At 45.6% G+C, this 20902-nt stretch overlaps 1 protein-coding gene across 4 annotated transcripts; it reads right to left on the bottom strand.

Annotated features, from left to right (window-relative positions):
• Nucleotides 1-993: 993 nt before the first annotated feature.
• LOC106562495 (COP9 signalosome complex subunit 2) lies at nt 994-10908 on the bottom strand. Of its 4 annotated transcripts, none has more exons than XM_045689372.1 (13): nt 10762-10908; nt 10131-10244; nt 9973-10050; nt 9686-9811; nt 8960-9058; nt 8486-8563; nt 7913-8087; nt 7429-7607; nt 7140-7192; nt 5300-5397; nt 4897-4979; nt 4548-4606; nt 994-1600 (listed from the first exon to the last, which is right to left on the bottom strand). In XM_045689372.1, exons 1-13 carry the CDS (start codon nt 10897-10899, stop codon nt 1456-1458), a joined length of 1425 nt encoding a protein of 474 aa, XP_045545328.1. In that variant the 5' UTR covers nt 10900-10908; the 3' UTR covers nt 994-1455. The 4 variants fall into 4 exon arrangements, with proteins under 4 accessions (XP_045545328.1, XP_013982881.2, XP_045545327.1 ...); XM_014127406.2 differs by having other exon boundaries at nt 8960-9049; XM_045689371.1 differs by having other exon boundaries at nt 10756-10863.
• Nucleotides 10909-20902: the final 9994 nt, after the last annotated feature.

Genomic DNA, 20902 nt, shown 5'->3' with positions numbered 1-20902 from the left:
GAGTGATTTATTTCAGCTTTTATTTCTTTCATCACACTCCCAGTGGGTCAAACGTTTACATAGACTCAATTAGTATTTGGTAACATTGACTTTACATTGTTTAACTTGGGTCAAACGTTTTGGGTAGCCTACCACAAGCTTCCCACAATAAGTTGGGTGAATTTTGGCCCATTCCTCCTGACAGCTGGTGTAACTGAATCAGATTTGTAGCCTCCTTGCTCACACACACACTTTCAATAAGATTGAGGTCAGGGCTTTGTGATGGCCACTCCAATACCTTGACTTTGTTGTCCTTAAGCCATTTTGCCACAACTTTAGAAGTATGCTTGGGGTCATTGTCCATTTGGAAGACCCATTTGCGACCAAGCTTTAACTTCCTGGCTGATGTCTTGAGATGTTGCTTCAATATATCCACGTAATTTTGTACCCATTTCCTCCAGCATCTTCACAAGGTTCTTTGCTGTTGTTCTGGGATTGATTTATACTTTTCTCACCAAAGTACGTTCATCTCTAGGAGACAAAACGCATCTCCTTCCTGAGCGGTATGATGGCTGCGTGGTCCCATGGTGTTTATACTTGTGTTATGCACAAAGTAGATGTCCTAACAGACTTGCCAAAACTATAGTTTGTTAACAAGAAATTTGTGGAGTGGTTGAAAAATGAGTTTTAATGACTCCAACATAAGTGTATGTAAACTTCCGACTTCAACTGTATGTCTAGCCTACAACACCGAATCAACTCTTGGATTATAATACTGTTCTGTATGCAATGTGGTGGATGACATAGATTTTCAGTGATGGGCGTGAATCTACCTATTCATAAGTTTCTGCACACAAACAATTGACTAACACTAAGAACAGGAGTCTGTTGCAACTACCAAATAATACCGATATTTACAAATAATATAGTATGGAACCAAAGTTAGCATGAGAGCTAAAAAAGTAGACGGTATCTAGAAGACCTACATTGAAATGTCATATACAGTAAACACAGTTGGAGAACATTCGTTTTATTCACAACAGCCAACGTGCATTAAATGCTGCAGCTACATGTTGTGAAAAAGGTTTCCCAACACCAGCTGCCAGTCAACAGGCACAAATAAACCAGTGTGTCATTGTACTCAAACTGCCCACCAAAAAAATACAGCACTTTTAAAAAGGTGTTGACAGTGATATTTCTTAAATCATTTTACTAAAGTCTTGTGAAAAACAAACACGAGGGGCTTGAAGTAAACTGAGCTGACCCTTAGAGAGTGCTGATGTCTTCTAGAAAGCAGTATCTCCCCTTCTCTGGGAAACGCAGTGTCAGATCACAAAACATCTCTGTGCTGCTGTGTAACTCCACTCAGCCCATCCACACTGGATGGTTTGGTTTATATTCTGACACATTGGAACAGCTGATTGAGATTCTCCTTCCTATCTTTCAGTGCTGTCCATTGTCACATGTCAGCCAGAATCATGTGAGTTTGCTGACGATGGCTTGGTTGAGAGAGTTGAGTTGTTTTGTCCATTTGTCTAAGGCAGTGTAGCGCGCCCCTCCTCTCTTCTGGTAGTCTAGCTCCAACAGCTGGTTGACCTGGTCGATACGGCCTTGGATGGTGCTACAGGGAGGAAACCACAGCACAAAAGAGTGATCAGAGAACAATGGTTCAATAAATACAACACAAGAATGGACATTGGCATCCTAGCAACATGACTAAACATTCTTTCCATCTTGGTAAGGAAAACATTTAGAAATGGTTCAATTATGGTAAACAATATTGTATAAAACAATGCATTTTTATATAAAAATGGGAACAACAACATCAATATTTGCATTCGGTTATGGTTCAAATTACACAAATCACTGTGGATAGCATTAGTTGAAGTCATTGTTGAACTTCTTTCACTGTTTGGTTTCTGTCCAGCACCTGAACCACTGATGTGTGTACTCTCTCTCAACCAATTATCACATCTACACTAAGCTGTCTGATGAACACATTCCACTCCATACAGTACATATTCTGTTGAGCTCTGTGACAACAGTGGGAATGCAGTGTGAAATGTCACTGTTCCAGTTGACTGGCTGTAGATCTGATCTGGCTGAGGGTAGTAAACAATACACAGCAGTCTGCTACAGTAGCATGGGAAATAATATAGACATGATAAGACTTTATTTCTCCCAAAGTTTTATTTGCCCAACATTTTGATCAAAAGCTCTTCATCCGGCTGACAAGGACCTTTGGGTCAAAGCTTTGCGCAATAAAACTGCGGGAGCAATCAACAGTTTGCAGGTATCTTTTTTTCTGTAGTTTACTTTTTGTAGCCTGCAAGTTACTGGATGTGTGTGCCTACACTACTTCTAAACTAAATAATGAAACCAGTAATAAATGACAGATCTGCAATAAACTAAGCAGGGAAGAATAACACCAGAGAGAGAGAGGGAGACAGAGAGAGGAGACAGAGAGAGACAGAGAGAGACTCATGCTTGGCTCCTGCATTCCTCAAGGTGCAGGGTGGAAACTATGAGGAACTGAGAAATTAGGAATTCAAATGATCCCGTACAGGAAACATGTCTTAACACACATGCACAAGAAACATGCTCTGCTTCGTCTTGTGATGCCTCTGTGTCAGCCAGGTACACTATACACTGAGTATACTAGGGATGTCCCAACAAAAAAATAGTTTGTGTTTGTTTATTTTTCCATATATAGACAACCTATTGTTTGAATAAAATCAACTATATGTTGGCTACTGAGCATGTCTGATGCTTTAAGCACTACCAACTAAAAATAAAGACACAAATTACCAAAGAGGGAGCCAGAGATCAAAATAGCCTAACCAGAAAGACAACCTGTTCCCAACCAGACTCTCCTCTTCCTGCTGCTGCTGCCCTTTGCAGCTTCTGCCGTTAGGCTCCTGAAGTAGCCGGTAATAGGCTACACCAATGGTCAGCAACCTTTTCCATTTGGAGTGGCAAGTTATTGTACCATTTCTACTGATCTGCGTGCCAGTTATGATTTTCATATGCACATTTTTGTAGAACAGTTTCATTTAATTTATTATAAAGTCTTCATATCTCAAAATCAATGTTGTGGTCAATAAGAATTCTACCTAATGAAAAAAGTAACATCTATTGCCAATAGGTAAAAATAGCCTACATAATGCCAACAAATAAAAACATTGCAGCCCGCAGGTAGAAAAAAATCCTGATAAAAATAAATATCCTATAAATCACATGAGAAGTAATCAGGTAGGCCTTTATGACGTTTCCACCAGATCAGGGCAGTAAATGTTTTCCCTCTCATACCGAGTGTTATCGAAAGAGAGCTGGAACGTTTCTTTAAATAGGCTACGTTGAGGAACTATTGTCATTCTCAACGGATGTAAAAACACACTTTGTTTACTTGCTGTTTAAGGCGAAGAAAACATTTCTTTGAGAAGCTCCACAGTGATGGGGAATTAAGACAATCAGATCCCCAAATTGGCACATTTAAGCGCCTACATTTGCACGCAGGCCAGGTACCCTAGACCTACTTCTGTGTGTCCCCTTACTCAAGATTGACAGGAGTGCTCCAAACAAAAGAAAATGAATAGACAACTCGTAAATGGAATGGAAATACATTTCTCTCACAAGTGTAGCATAGGCTGTGCAGTCTGCTAACAATGTGTCCACTCCTACAATGACAACGGTAAGACTGGAATAATAATGTAGAGAACACATTAAAATAAATGACAGTAACCAAACAATGTAGATAAGAAATGTTGGTCATTTATGTTAAATGTACTACTGGTGAACCATCCCGCGGCCTGCAATGGATTAGTCCACTCAGACAGGCGTGAATCAGACAGGCGTGAATCAGACAGGCGTGAATCAGACAGGCGTGAATCAGACAGGCGTCTCGTGTGCCATCATTTCTTTAAATATATTTGGCACTGGTCAACTGAAAAAAAATCTTGGTCGACCAACAGCCTATTGACCAAACAATCGACTAAATGGGGTCAGCCCTAGAGCATACAAAACATTAGGAACACCTTCCTAATATAGAGTTGCGCCCTTCTGCCCTCAGAACAGCCTCAATTCATCAGGGAATGGACTCTACAAGGTGTCGAAAGGGGATGCTGGCCCATGTTGAATCCAATGTTTCCTTCCCACAGTTGTGTCAAGTTGGCTGGATGTCCTTTGGGTGGTGGACCATTGCTGATACACACGGGAAACTGTTGAGTGTGAAAAACCCAGCAGCGTTCCATGTCTCAAGGCTTTAAAATCCTTCTTTAACCCGTCTCCTCCCCTTCAGCTACACTGACTGAAGAGGATTTAACAAGTGAAATAAGGGATCATAGCTTTGACCTGGATTCACCTGGTCAGTCTGTCAATGGAAGAGCACTCGGTGTAGTATATAAGAGGTAATCAGCCTCTCATAGAAATACAGAAGAGTGTAGAGAAAACATACAAGTCTTCCATGGCGTGAATGTCTGTTTGATGCAAAAAACTTTTCCTAAGTGTATTCTACACTCCTAAATGGTAGTTTGGGCCACACATCAGATGCATGTCTAGGACAAACTTACTTGTCCAATATGCACTGCACCAACAAACTCTCCACGTCACAAACATCTATGTTCAGCTCCTGAGACAGAGAAGACAGAACACAGGGCGTTACACTATGATCAATCCAAACAGCAACATCAGTGACCTAATAAATACATGATCTACTCAGCAAAGTTCATTATCAGATACATTATCAATACACACAGTGAAGTCAATGATTAGCCTGGTCTCAGATCTGTTTGTGCTGTCCTACCAACTCTTATTGTAAAAATCATCATGCCAATGACCATAGGAATTGGCAAAAAAGCACACAAACAGATCTGCGACCAGGCTAGTTAGTCTAGAAGCCAGTGCTGTCCTCAGACTTACCTTAGAGATGAATGGGATGTGTATTCTGGTGTAAGGCTTGATGAGCGCGATAAGGACCTGGGTCCTGATGTTCCGCAGCAGCTCTGGAAAATAAGACAACACAGCACTGATCAGAGTCTCTTCAGACCTCACCCCGTCCACCAGGACACCCTCACCCCGTCCACCAGGACACCCTCACCCCATCCACCAGGACACCCTCACCCCGTCCACCAGGACACCCTCACCCCGTCCACCAGGACACACATCTCAATATGCAGATACTGGTACAGTTTGTCTCAAGTTTGTTGAAACCTCGTCTTCAATGCAATATTTCCATGTCTCATTCATCAACAAAATGTGAGAAAGCCCACACACACACACACACACACACACACACACACAGTCACACACAAACACCACTCACCCTCTATGTGTTCTCTGATGAAGGGGTCATCCATGATACTACTATGGTTGGTCTTCAGTATCTTCTCAAACTCTGTGATGTCATTATTCTGATAGGAGCTGAGAGTAGACACACAACAGTAGAACAGTCACTGGGTTAGAATAATGACAAGTCGGAAGTTTACATACACCTTAGCCAAATACTCAGTTTCACAATTCCTGATATTTAATCCTAGTAAAAATTCCCTGTTTTAGGTCAGTTAGGATCTCCACTTTATTTTAAGAATGTGAAATGTCAGAATAATAGTAGAGAGAATGATTTATTTCAGCTTTTATTTCTTTCATCACATTCCCAGTGGGTCAGAAGTTTACATACACTCAATTAGTATTTGGTAGCACTGACTTTAAATTGTTTAACTTGGGTCAAATGTTTTGGGTAGCCTACCACAAGTTTCCCACAATAAGTTGGGTGAATTCTGGCCCATTCCTCCTGACAAAGCTGGTGTAACTGAGTCAGGTTTGTAGGCCTCCTTGCTCACACACGCCTTTTCAGTTCTGCCCACAAATTTTCAATGGGATTGAGGTCAGGGCTTTGTGACGGCCACTCCAATACCTTGACTTTGTTGTCCTTAAGCCATTTTGCCACAACTTTAGAAGTATGCTTGGGGTCATTGTCCATTTGGAAGACGCATTTGCGACCAAGCTTTAACTTCCTGACTGATGTCTTGAGATGTTGCTTCAATATATCCACATAATTTTACTCCCTCATGATGCCATCTATTTTGTGAAGTGCACCAGTCCCTCCTACAGCAAAGCACCCCCACAACATGATGCTGCCACTTCTGTGCTTCATGGTTGGGATGGTGTTCTTCAGCTTGCAAGCATCCCCCTTTTCCCTCCAAACATAATAATGGTCATTATGGCCAAACAGTTCTATTTTATCAGACCAGAGGACATTCCTCCAAAAAGTATGATCTTTGTCCCCATGTGCAGTTGCAAACTGTAGTCTGGCTTTTTTATGGCGGTTTTGGAGCAGTGGCTTCTTCCTTGCTGAGCAGCCTTTCAGGTCATGTTGATATAGGACTCATTTTACTGTGGATATAGATACTTTTGTACCCGTTTCCTCCAGCATCTTCACAAGGTCCTTTGCTGTTGTTCTGGGATTGATTTATACTTTTCGCACCAAAGTACGTTCATCTCTAGGAGACAGAACGCGTCTCCTTCCTGAACGGTATGACGGCTGCGTGGTCCCATGGTGTTAAGGGAGGAGACCAGAGCTAAAGAGCAAATGGCTTTCAAATGGGCTTTTTATGGTCGATGCCATTCAATCCAGCATCCGCTGTGTTAACGAATGTGGAGCCCGTGAACGGTAGGTTCTCACTGTTCAGAGCAGAGATAGCAGAAACCACTCCCCCAACTCTCCTGTCAACCATCGTCTGGGAATCAAACACGAGCTCACGGAGGCGTCGGCCTTGTTTTACATTTTGAGAGAGGTGTCAGAGCCACAGCCTAGGAGCGCTTCCATTTCCTTCTGCAATTGCATCAGAGCAGACCCTCTGTCGTGGATCCCAGACTGACCATAAATTAGGTTGAAGAGACGCCCCAGCTGAACCCGTGGTTAAAGGATATCTTCACTATGTTACACCTCTATCAACCACTTATATGTGATGTAAAACAATAACAGTTTGGGTCGAATGACAACTCGGCACAAATAAGTTGGAAATAGGTTGTAAATAGTAACGTTATCGTATAACTGATGCCATGGCTTTCTACCCTAAAATATCAGCAACACCACCATGGATGACTAGAAGCACACACACACACACACACACACACACACACACACACACACGTGTTCTTACCTTACTAGATTTGTCATGGCCAAGATCTCTGGGTCGTTTTTATAGGGTTTGGCCTGTCACAGAAAAACACAATAAGAACAGCCATTGTAATACAACACTTTATCAAGCAGTGTTTGCTGCAGGTGATTTGAATTTGATTAATGCAATGTTGCCTCCAACAATATAAAGGTACAGGATGCATCCACCACGTGTATTTTCCCAGAATGATAATGTTAGTAACTGCTCTAAGGGGATAAATAACATTTCATTTAACTGGACTTAACTAAACTGAATTGAATGAGTGTTGTACCTCCTGTGAGTCGAAAGGGTTGATTCCAGACTTCATGAGCATGTTGGCCAGCACCAGGTACTTCAGACAGGTGGTTCTCCTCGGGCTGCCTGACTCATCGTAGTTCTTAAACGCCTCAAAGAAGTCTGTGTGAGCCTTCTCAAACTCCCCCTCTCTCAGGTGCATCTTACCCCCACACTCTGGGGAAGGGGACAAAACAGGAACAGGCCTGTTAGTACATCACAAACACACAGTGACTGACACACACACACACATCTTTTTACCATATTTTACAATATTATCGATTTTATCCCGAGTGACAAATCTCCCAGTCTTCCTACAGGTCCGTTTACCATATAATTACTATTTTAAGGAGGATTCTATGGTCAATGTATTTATTCAATGTAAACCACTGTGTGTGGCACCAATGCAACACATGTAAAAGATAATAATGTTGACAGCTATGCTGCCTTCAGGGTTTCATCTCTCTACAGTGGTAACACACCCCTGATGACTCCCATGATGAGTGGGTGAGGGATAGCAGACTTGATGTGCAGGGACTGTTCATACAGGGCCTTCAGCTTCTTGTTGTTCTTCTGGGCTGTGTACATCTGGATCTCCAGAGCATAGATCTCCAGGAGCTGGGTGCCTTTCTTTAGGTCGTCCTCCCCGTCATCTGTCTAGAGAGAGACATAGATATACAACATTACAGATCACACACACATAAAAGACCATAGATCCCCAATATCCTTTGTCTGCACTGCACATAGATATAACTTAACAGATCCGATATGCACATAACAGACCACAGATCTTCAACATTGTCTGTCTGCAGTGCACATAGATATACCACATAATAGATCAGATATACACATAACAGATATACACATAACATAACAGACCATATATCTGCAACATCATCTGTCTCCAGTGTACATAGATATACAACAGATCATACCAGTATACAACAACAACAAAAATACTGCTAAGAGCCATATTGGGAACTTGGCTACTCAGATGGCTGTGTAAACCCCATCAGACTAAACGTTGTCTCAGACTACCACCTGTCTTACTGTACCTGACAGGACTGGTGCAGCTGTCTGAGGATCTTCTGTAACTTCCCAAATTCTTCCCTCTCCAGGTACAGCTTGCCCAGCTGAGACACAACCAAAGGACTTTAGTTAAAACAGGTTGAGAGACAACAACAACTTCTATGTTTGTGCTATCACTAAATAAGGATGTTAGGGTGTTGTTTGGCAAATAATTTAACACAAACAGATCTCGCTACCAGTCTAGGGCATTGCAGAGGTAGAAACTCCCAAACACAGAGGTCTGACAAACTGCCAGATCAGATATTGTCCTACCCATAGAAATAAACAGAAACATTGTGTACTACATTCATATGTCCCAATTCTCACTTGTTCACTTCGCTGATTTGAGAGAAAATTACTAGTCCCTGCATCCACCAATCCACTACTTTTAGATTTTTGTGGGAAGTAGTGACCGAGTGCACACTTTATGAAAAAGCTGATATTATTTGGACACACCCTACCTTTGTGTTGGTTTTGAACCAGAGTCTGTCATTCTTGGCGTCCTTCAGAGCGTCCAGCGTCGTTTCATAAAACTCCTGCAGCAGGTCCATCTGTGACACATAAAACAACCAACCACAGCCCACATTAACACCTCAGTCATCTAGAACATGAACCTCAGCCCACATTAACACCTCAGTCATCTAGAACATGAACCTCAGCCCACATTAACACCTCAGACATCTAGAACATGAACCTCAGCCCACATTAACACCTCAGTCATCTAGAACATTAACCTCAGCCTACATTAACACCTCAGTCATCTAGAACATTAACCTCAGCCCACATTAACACCTCAGTCATCTAGAACATTAACCTCAGCCCACATTAACACCTCAGTCATCTAGAACATTAACCTCAGCCTACATTAACACCTCAGTCATCTAGAACATGGAACCACTGCCCACTAACACCTCATTCATCTAGAACATGAACCTCAGCCCACATTAACACCTCAGTCATCTAGAACATGGAACCACTGCCACCACTTCATTCATACCAATAGGACTGACCCAGAGTCAGTAACTTAATCCTCCATATAAGACAAAAGTTGTAAGAAATTGATAGATAAAAAGGTAAAAAAAATTGAAAAACAAACACTGCACATAACTTGAGATTTGAGCCAAAATAAAGATCTGAGCTTTGAGGCCAAAAACCCTTTGTTCTAGTTCCAGGTATTGCATCTATACCTGTTTGGAGGTGGAGATGTAGTCTAGGATGGAGTTGATGGACTTCTCTGAGTAGTTTCTGGTCACAGCGCTCCTGATGTACGTCAACAGCTGCTTGTACCGAGACATCATCTCTGGGAAGTTGGTCTGCAGGACACACACAGTTCGACAGGAGACAGGGCATTGAGTTAAGTTGCAGTGGGAATGACAGTATGTCATAAAGAACAACTCACAAGCACTAATCATACTGACTCAGAGACAGAGAGTAGACATTTTGTGACAACACTACAGCGCATTTCATTTCTTACTAGCTTGAAGTTGATTTTGATCATCTGTTTTAGGGCTTTGAACCCCCATTCTCCCTTCTCTCCCTCCAGCTCCAATACCTGCCAATAGAGAGTATACATTACCATCCTACATTCATCGATCTGTGAGTGAGTGGAGCGTGTGAGTAGCCAGTACCCACCTTCTGAAAGCTGTTGAGAGCTGCTTTGGGGTCATCCTCCTTCAGTGCTTTGGAGTTGTAGTACTGGTTCTCCAGGTCGACATTTGGCTCTGAGTTACTGTCCTCGGAATATTCCTGGGTTGAGACATAAACTCAGGACATAAGTTAGCTGGCTATGAGTTAATACAACAAAGATTGATAACGTGACAGAGATGTTATGATAGGGCTAACGGCTTGCCATAGTCTAAGTAGCTAGCTAGCTGTTTTATCTAACCAGCAAGGGCGCATGCGCGGCTAAAGGATAGTTATCTACACCAAGCTAGCTAGCTAAACGGTTGTATGTTTGTGGCTAGCTATGGTAACATAACATGCTATAATAAATTGACTTGTATAGCTAACTCAGCATACTATAGCAAACTCAGTTTCCCCATGCCAAGCAGCCGAGTTCAACTAGCACTAGCAGCAACTTTGCAAGCTATCCTCGCCTTTATGCTAACGTTAGCTGAACTAGCTATCTAGGTAGTTTAACTACCTAACTAGCTAACTCCCCAGCTCTGACCTAGCTAATTAAAATATAGTAGCTAAGGAAACAGCTCTGATTAGACATCAATAAACAAGGAAATAGAAACGTACTATGTAAACTTACGCTTACCAGATCATAATCTTCTTCATCGTCGCACATGAAATCATCTTCCATGTCAGACATCTTGACGGGTCTTCGGAGACAACAAACAAATCGCAGCTCTACAGCGCCACCAAACACTACGCCGGTTTCAGCATAGTACTGCATTATTCTTTCTGCTATTATAGTTCGCTTTTCTACCAGAAGCCAGCGCTGTCACATCACATTTAGATAACATTGGTCCAGCTACAATTCAAACATAAGAAGTATAGATCTGTAACATTTCTAGTATTTTCAATTAATTCAATTTGACTCACGGATAACTATCTTACATCATAGAAATAGCCATAAAAAACTTGCATCACAAATCAAAGGGACAAGCACGAGGACCATGTATTTATGAGGAATGCTTTTCAGCTCACCTACTTCGCGTCTCACAAAGACACGGCGGTTGGAACCAAAAATCTCAAATTTGGACTCATCAGGCTAATGTCCATTGCTCGTGTTTCTTGGCCAAAGGAAGTTTCTTATTATTATTTAGTAGTGGTTTCTTTGCAGCAATTCGACCATGAAGGCCTTATTCACACAGTCTCCTCTGAACAGTTGATGTTGAAATGTGTCTGTTACTTGAACTCTGTGAAGCATTTATTTGGGCTGCAATTTCTGAGGCTGGTAACTCTAATGAACTTATCTTCTGCAGCAGAGGTAACTCTGGGTCTTCCTTTCCTGTGCGGTCCTCATGAGAGTCAGTTTCATCATAGCGCTTGATGGTTTTTGCGACTGCACTTGAAGAAACTTTCAAAGTTCTTGAAATTTTCCGAATTGACCTTCATGTGTTAAACCATAATATGGACTTGGTCTTTTACCAAATAGGGCTCTCTTCTGAATACCACCCCTACCTTGTCACAACAACTGATTGACTCAAATGCATTAAGGAAATAAATTCCACAAATGAACTTTCAACAAGGCACACCTGTTAATTGCAATGCATTCCAGGTGGCTTGTTGAGAGAATGCCAAGTGTGCTGGTTCAGAGAATGCCAAGTGTGCAAAGCTGTCATCAAGGCAAAGGGTGGCTACTTTCAAGAATCTCAAACATAAAATATATTTGTTTAACACTTTTTTGGTTACTACATGATTCCATATGTGTTATTTCATAGTTTTGATGTCTTCACTATTATTCTACAATGTAGAAAATAGTAAAATAAAGAAAAACCCTTGAATGAGTAGATGTGTCCAAATTTTTGACTGGTACTGTACATACACGCTGTAACGATCGTCGTTATGGGTAGTCCAAGGCGCAGCGTGAGTTGGGTACATCATCATTTTATTTAAGGTGAACCAGAAAAAAACCAATAAACAACACAACGAACAAAAAGACTTGCAGGCTTCTAACAGCTATACAAAAACAAGATCCCACAACAGAAGGTGGGAAAAAGGGCTGCCTAAGTATGATTCCCAATTAGAGACAACGATAGACAGCTGCCTCTGATTAGGAACCATACTCGGCCAAACACAAAGAAATAGAAAACATAGAAATACAAAATCTAGAATGCCAACCCAAATCACACCCTGACCTAACCAAAATAGAGAAATAAAAGGGCTCTCTATGGTCAGGGCGTGACAGTACCCCCCCAAAGGTGCGGACTCCGGCCGCAAAACCTGACTCAATAGGGGAGGGTCCGGGTGGGCATCTAGAATCAGTGGCGGTTCCGGTGCGGGACGTAGACCCCGCCCTACTCGCGGATCCACCATCCTCAGTGGCGACTCTTTCGGGGGGCATCGCCGAAAGCTCCGGACCGTAGATCGTTGCCGGAGGACCCGGACCGCAGACTGTCGCCGGAGGCTCCGGACTGCAGACCGTCGCCGGAGGCTCCGGGCCGGGGACCGTCGCCGGAGGCTCCGGACCGGGGACCATCGCTACAGGCTCCTTGCCATGAATCTTCGCTACAAGCTCCGCGCCATGGATCATCGCTGGAGGTTCCGGGCCATGGATTATCACTGGAGGCTTCGTGCCATGGATCATCACTACAGGCTCTGGGCCATGTATCATCACTGGAGGCTTTGTACCATGGATCATCACTGGAGGCGTCGGACCATGGATCATCACTGGAGGCTTCTTACGTGGAGCCGGAACAGGTCTCACCAGTTTAGGGAGACGCACTGGAGGTCTGAAGCGTAGGGCTGACACAACCCACCCTGGCTGGATGCCCACTTTACCTCGGTGAGTGTGGAGAGCTGGCACGGGACGCACTGGGCTATGAAGACGCACTGGAGGCATAGTGCGTAGAGCCAGCGCAGAACACACTGGACCGTGGAGGCGCGCCGGAGGTCTAGAGCACAGTGCTGGCACAACTCATCCTGGCTGGATCCCCCCCATAGCCCGGCAAGTGCGGGGAGTTGGAACAGGCCGCACTGGGTTGTGCTGGCGAACTGAGATTACCGTGCATAGAGCTGGCGCAGGATAACCTGGGCCGAAGAGACGCACCGGAGACCAGGAACGCTGAGCCGGCACAATCCTTCCTGACTGAATGCCAACTCTAGCACAGCAACTGCGAGGAGCTTGCACTGAGCGCACCGGGCTGTGGCTGCGCACTGGAGACACCATGCGGATCAACGCATAACACAGTGCCTGACCAGTCCTATGCTCCCCACGGTAAGCACGGGGAGTTGGCTCAGGTCTGAACCCTGACTTAGCCAATCTCCCTGTGTGCCCCCCCAAAATTTGGGGGGACTTCCTCTCGTGCTTGCCTCGTGGTTGGTATAGTGCCTCATAATATCGCCGCTCTGCTCTCGCTGCCTCATCTCCTCCCTCGAACAGCGATACTCCCCGGCCTGACTCCAGGGTCCTTTCCCGTCCAGTATTTCCTCCCATGTCCACTCCTGATCACGCTGCTTGGTCCGTTGTTGGTGGGATCTTCTGTAATGATCGTCGTTATGGGTAGACCAAGGTGCAGCGTGAGTTGGGTTCATCATAGTTTTATTTAAGGTGAACCAGAAAAAAAAACAATAAACAACACAACGAACGAACGAACGAACGAACGAACGAACGAACGAACGAACGAACGAACGAAAAGACTTGCAGGCTTCTAACAGCTATACAAAAACAAGATCCCACAACAGAAGGTGGGAAAAAGGGCTGCCTAAGTATGATTCCCAATCAGAGACAACGATAGACAGCTGCATCTGATTAGGAACCATACTCGGCCAAACACAAAGAAATAGAAAACATAGAACAGAACATAGAAATACAAAATCTAGAATGCCAACACAAATCACACCCTGACCTAACCAAAATAGAGAAATAAAAGGGGCTCTCTATGGTCAGGGTGTGACACACAAACATTGACCCAGTTCCAATCCCACACTGAGAAATGGGTCTGAACCATGATGAGAGGTTTTCAGCATTTTGATAGGGTCAAATAATTTGTTTAAAGGGATTTCAACAGGCCAGCCTTTGGGGTACTCAGAGAAAAAAGCACCCTTGACAAAGTTGGTTTGTTCTCAGCAGTCAGCACTCACTGAGGTATGAACTATGAATGTGGATCTATTGGAGTGGTTTTTACTAACATTGCGTGATAACTCTGGGAGGCCGTTTCAGAATAGAGTGGAGTCAACCTTGTGGATCAGGTTTAAAAATATTTCATGAGTATTTTAAAGTGTTGGCTGCCATTCGATCACACACACACACACACACACACACACACACACACACACACACACACACACACACACACACACACACACACACACACACACACACACACACACACACACACACACACACACACACAGTGTTGGCTGCCACACTAACAGAGGCCTTTGGCAGCATGTCTCCTATCTGTAATCTCTCTCTCCCTCGCTAGGGAGCTTGTTTTACACCAGACTCACTAACATATTTTATTACTAAAGAGATTCCTTTTCTGAGAAGACTGATTTCTAATTTAAGAAAGAGGCCTGAGATGTGTCATAACTGCATTGTGGAAGACAGAAGAGCTTTAGTTGATTTAGCATAATATTTAGCATAATATTTAGCATAATATCATCTGGTGGATCCAACACCAGAGAAAGGAGAGCAGGGTCGAGATGTGTCAGCACGCTGTTACTGGGAAACAGGGATCCTTTGTCACAATATCCAGTGTGTGTGTGTACAGAGATGGGCAAAAATGACAAAATACCCTAAAGACTAATGTATCAAAACAAAATACAACAATAACCTCAACAACATTCTTAGTAACAGTAACAAAAAAAATGTTTTACTTGCTATGCCTCTAATATGTGGTTGTTTATCTACTTTAGTTGAATGCACTGACTGTACGTCGCTCTGGATGCTAAATGACCAAAATGCAAATGTAAAAATGACCACTTGCAAAGCATGGATATTATTATTATAATAAGCTATACCCCTTCAGATGGACAAAGATACAGCAAAATGTATCTTGTTATAAAATACCCTAAAAAATGTATGAAAATAACATGCCAAATACTGTTGTCAACAATACATTTTTATAAAAATATTTATTTTCAAAATACAGAAAATACATTTCAAGTAGGCAAAATAACAGAAAATAAATAATAGACAGACTATTTCAGTCAGATGTCCTGTGCAGTTAGAAATGGAACAAATATATGTGTGAACACCAAGCGGTTTTTCAATTTCAACTTATTTTAGAAGAAATAGTCCATCATTTTCTATCAGGACTGTTGAAAAGTATTTTGTATTCTGAAAATTCAAAATACAGCTCTCTAAATTATCTTGTTACAAAATACACTGGACTATAGTTCAGGCCAGTGAAATACAAATTACAAAATACTCAAAGTAATTTAAATATCAATTTTAAATACATGTAACATCAATACTGCCTCTGGTCTCTCTCTCTGGGCCTGTGATCAGTAATCAGCCCAGCTCTGGTCTCTCTCTCTGGGCCTGTGATCAGTAATCAGCCCAGCTCTGGTCTCTCTCTCTGGGCCTGTGATCAGTAATCAGCCCAGCTCTGGTCTCTCTCTCTGGGCCTGTGATCAGTAATCAGCCCAGCTCTGGTCTCTCTCTCAGGGCCTGTGATCAGTAATCAGCCCAGCTCTGGTCTCTCTCTCTGGGCCTGTGATCAGTAATCAGCCCAGCTCTGGTCTCTCTCTCTCTGGGTCTGTGATCAGTAATCAGCCCAGCTCTGGTTTCTCTCTCTCAGGGCCTGTGATCAGTAATCAGCCCAGCTCTGGTGTCTCTCTCTGGGCCTGTGATCAGTAATCAGCCCAGCTCTGGTCTCTCTCTCTCTGGGTCTGTGATCAGTAATCAGCCCAGCTCTGGTCTCTCTCTCTCAGGGCCTGTGATCAGTAATCAGCCCAGCTCTGGTCTCTCTCTCTCTGGGTCTGTGATCAGTAATCAGCCCAGCTCTGGTCTCTCTCTCTCTGGGCCTGTGATCAGTAATCAGCCCAGCTCTGGTCTCTCTCTCTGGGTCTGTGATCAGTAATCAGCCCAGCTCTGGCCTCTCTCTCTGGGCCTGTGAGTCAATTCAGCCAGACTTCTCATTATCACACTGACTCACATTGTCTGTCTGTGATGAATAGGACCATTTCACCAACCTGCATTTCACCAACCTGGGTAACATCAACCAATAATGATTAATTGACAGTCTCTATGGATACGTGCTTCAAGCTTCTCTTCCTCCATCTCCAATACCTGCCAATGGAGAGAATAAATAAACACCATCAATTTGGTGTTTGTGTGTGTGTGCGCGCATGTGTGAGTTGATTGCGAGTGTGTGTGTGTGCACGCTGCCTGTGTATATTTGTGTGTTATTATAAACATCACAGTGATGCCCTCTCCTCTCACCTTTTTCTCTCTCTCTCTCTCTGGTGATTCATGTAATAACTTTAAAACATGGATATTATTCCCCAACCTCTAATGTAAACAACAGGTTTTATCTGCCGTTTAATTTGGGGTTGTCAAAAACTGCTTCAGGCTGCAGTTAATAATGCTGATCCAGTAAATATAATCTTGTTTCTGACAGTTCCTTAAACATTAGCAGCCCCTTTAATGTGTCTCCAACAGGGCAGCTGGCAACCATGGCAACCACCATGGCCCTGTTGTCACGCCCTGACCATAGAGAGCCCTTGTTTCTCTATGGTGTAGTAGGTCAGGGCGTGACGAGGGGGTGTTCTAGTTTAAAATGTCTATGTTGGTGTTTTGGTTTGGTTCCCAATTAGAGGCAGCTGGTAATCATTGCCCCTAATTGGGGATCATATTTAAGTAGCTATTTTTCCCACCTCTGTTTGTGGGATATTGGTTTGTGTTTGTGCACCACGTAGTCATGTTTCATTGTTCGTTTATTGTTTTTGCTTAAACTTTCACTTTGTAATAAATATGTGGAAGTCAACATCTGCTGCGCCTTGGTCCCGTTCTTACGACAACCGTGACACGTCTGTCCTCTACCCAGCATGCAGTCTGATTTTATACTTCTCTCTAAATGTGTTTATCTAGGAAAGAGCTCACGGAAGGGGCCCTAACTGTCTTACACACACACACACAGATACACACACACACACACACACACACACACACACACACACAGCAAGAAGAAAACAGAATGTCTAGTCACGCATCTTGGGCAGGTTAGGGAGGGAACACAGCTCTGATGACCCTGGGGTTCTGGCATGGAGCAGAGAGAGGGAGAGCGTGTGTGTGTGCGTATCTGTGTGTGATACACACACACACACACACACACACACACACACACACACACACACACACACTCTCTCCCTACCTCGCACCCTCTCCCTCTCTCTTTCTCTCTCCCTCTCTCTTCTCCATGCCAGAACCCCAGGGTCATCAGAGCTGTGTTCCCTCCCTAACCTGCCCAAGATGCGTGACTAGACATTTTGTTTTTTTGTTGCTGTGTTTTTTTACAAGGTAGAAGCGTGTCTTACTTTTATACAGCAATTTGTGTTCGGCAGTGATGTTATTGCACTTCAAACCCGGCTTGGAGAGCAGAAAACACACTGCTGCCAAGTCCACACACACCCTCTCCACATCGCACGCGAGCTGGCTGTGGTATGTGCCTGGTAAGGGGTGTGTAGGTGGTTTGGGGGTGGGGTGAGGGTGTGGGGGTACTGTATGTGTTAGTGAGGGTGTGTATGTGGGGGTTTAGTGTGTATGTGTGTGCTGGGTAGAGGGGGGTGTGCATGCATGTGCTTGTGAAGTGTATGTCTGGAGTGTAAAGGGGTGTGTGTTGGTCAGATGAAGTGTGTTTGTAGTGTAAAGGGGTGTGTGTTGGTCAAGTGGAGTGTGTTTGTAGTGTAAAAGGGTGTGTGTTGGTCAGGTGGAGTGTGTTTGTAGTGTAAAGGGGTGTGTGTTGGTCAGGTGGAGTGTGTTTGTAGTGTAAAAGGGTGTGTGTTGGTCAGGTGGAGTGTGTTTGTAGTGTAAAGGGGTGTGTGTTGGTCAGGTGGAGTGTGTTTGTAGTGTAAAAGGGTGTGTGTTGGTCAGGTGGAGTGTGTTTGTAGTGTAAAGGGGTGTGTGTTTCTCAGGTGGAGTGTGTTTGGGGGTTTAGACTCACAGAGGCCCTCCACTCCTATACCACGCCCCAGTCTGAGGCTTCTATCACCCTGACCCAGACACTCAGACTAAACCCCAGCCCCCTGGACCACCAGACCAGACATCTGGACTAAACCCCAGCCCCCTGGACCACCAGACCAGATACTCAGACTAAACCCCAGCCCCCTGGACCACCAGACCAGACATCCAGACTAAACCCCAGCCCCCTGGACCACCAGACACCCAGACTAAACCCCAGCCCCCTGGACCACCAGACCAGACACTCAGACTAAACCCCAGCCCCCTGGACCACCAGACCAGACATCCAGACTAAACCCCAGCCCCCTGGACCACCAGACCAGACACTCAGACTAAACCCCAACGCCCTGGACCACCAGACCAGACACTCAGACTAAACCCCAGCCCCTGGACGACCAGACCAGACACTCAGACTAAACCCCAACCCCTGGACCACCAGACCAGACACTCAGACTAAACCCCAACCCCTGGACCACCAGACCAGACACTCAGACTAAACCCCAGCCCCTGGACCACCAGACCACACATCCAGACGAAACCCCAGCCCCTGGACCACCAGACCAGACACTCAGACTAAACCCCAGCCCCTGGACCACCAGACCAGACACTCAGACTAAGCCTCAGTCCCCTGGACCATCAGACCAGACACCCAGACTAAACCCCAGCCCCCTGGACCACCAGAACAGACACCCAGACTAAACCCCAGCCCCCTGGATCACCAGACCAGACATCCAGACTAAACCCCAGCCCCCTGGAACACCAGACCAGACACTCAGACTAAACCCCAGCCCACTGGACCACCAGACCAGACACTCAGACTAAACCCCAACCCCCTGGACCACCAGACCAGACACTCAGACTAAACCCCAGCCCCTGGACCACCAGACCAGACACCCAGACTAAACCCCAGCCCCGTGGACCACCAGACCAGACATCCACACTAAACCCCAGCCCCCTGGACCACCAGACCAGACATCCAGACTAAACCCCAGCCCCCTGGACCACCAGACCAGACACCCAGACTAAACCCCAGCCCTGTGGACCACCAGACCAGACACTCAGACTAAACCCCAGCCCCCTGGACCACCAGACCAGACACTCAGACTAAACCCCAGCCCCCTGGACGACCAGACCAGACACTCAGACTAAACCCCAACCCCCTGGACCACCAGACCAGACACTCAGACTAAACCCCAACCCCCTGGACCACCAGACCAGACACTCAGACTAAACCCCAGCCCCTGGACCACCAGACCACACATCCAGATGAAACCCCAGCCCCTGGACCACCAGACCAGACACTCAGACTAAACCCCAGCCCCCTGGACCATCAGACAAGACACCAAGACTAAACCCCAGCCCCCTGGATCACCAGAACAGACACCCAGACTAAACCCCAGCCCCCTGGATCACCAGACCAGACATCCAGACTAAACCCCAGCCCTGTGGACCACCAGACCAGACACTCAGACTAAACCCCAGCCCCTGGACCACCAGACCAGACACTCAGACTAAACCCCAGCCCCTGGACCACCAGACCAGACACTCAGACTAAACCCCAACCCCCTGGACCACCAGACCAGACACTCAGACTAAACCCCAACCCCTGGACCACCAGACCAGACACTCAGACTAAACCCCAGCCCCTGGACCACCAGACCACACATCCAGATGAAACCCCAGCCCCCTGGACCACCAGACCAGACACTCAGACTAAACCCCAGCCCCCTGGACCATCAGACAAGACACCAAGACTAAACCCCAGCCCCCTGGATCACCAGAACAGACACCCAGACTAAACCCCAGCCCCCTGGATCACCAGACCAGACATCCAGACTAAACCCCAGCCCCCTGGACCACCAGACCAGACACTCAGACTAAACCCCAGCCCCTTGGACCACCAGACCAGACACTCAGACTAAACCCCAACCCCCTGGACCACCAGACCAGACACTCAGACTAAACCCCAGCCGCCTGGACCACCAGACCAGACACTCAGACTAAACCCCAGCCCCCTGGACCACCAGACCAGACACCCAGACTAAACCCCAGCCCCGTGGACCACCAGACCAGACATCCAGACTAAACCCCAGCCCCCTGGACCACCAGACCAGACATCCAGACTAAACCCCAGCCCCCTGGACCACCAGACCAGACACCCAGACTAAACCCCAGCCCCCTGGACCACCAGACCAGACATCCAGACTAAACCCCAGCCCCCTGGACCACCAGACCAGACACTCAGACTAAACACCAGCCCCCTGGACCACCAGACCAGACATCCAGACTAAACCCCAGCCCCTGGACCACCAGACCAGACACTCAGACTAAACCCCAGCCCCCTGGACCACCAGACCAGACACTCAGACTAAACCCCAGCCCCTGGACCACCAGACCAGACACTCAGACTAAACCCCAACCCCCTGGACCACCAAACCAGACACTCAGACTAAACCCCAGCCCCTGGACCACCAGACCAGACACTCAGACTAAACCCCAGCCCCTGGCCCACCAGACCAGACACCCAGACTAAACCCCAGCCCCGTGGACCACCAGACCAGACATCCAGACTAAACCCCAGCCCCTGGACCACCAGACCAGACAT

Source organism: Salmo salar, chromosome ssa11 (genome assembly GCF_905237065.1).
Source record: "Salmo salar chromosome ssa11, Ssal_v3.1, whole genome shotgun sequence".
Lineage (NCBI taxonomy): Eukaryota > Metazoa > Chordata > Actinopteri > Salmoniformes > Salmonidae > Salmo > Salmo salar.
This window is presented reverse-complemented; position numbering and strand designations above follow the sequence as displayed.

What these genes read in the sequence shown, in the direction of transcription:
- LOC106562495 (XM_045689372.1), bottom strand. Translation starts at nt 10,899, where the DNA reads ATGCAGTACTATGCTGAAACCGGCGTAGTGTTTGGTGGCGCTGTAGAG. An exon ending in CATCATGGGAGTCATCAGGG is followed by an intron (nt 7,608 to 7,912) that starts GTGTGTTACCAC and finishes CCCCTTCCCCAG; the next exon opens with AGTGTGGGGGTAAGATGCAC. An exon ending in GTGCAGTGCATATTGGACAA is followed by an intron (nt 1,601 to 4,547) that starts GTAAGTTTGTCC and finishes TCCTCCCTGTAG; the next exon opens with CACCATCCAAGGCCGTATCG.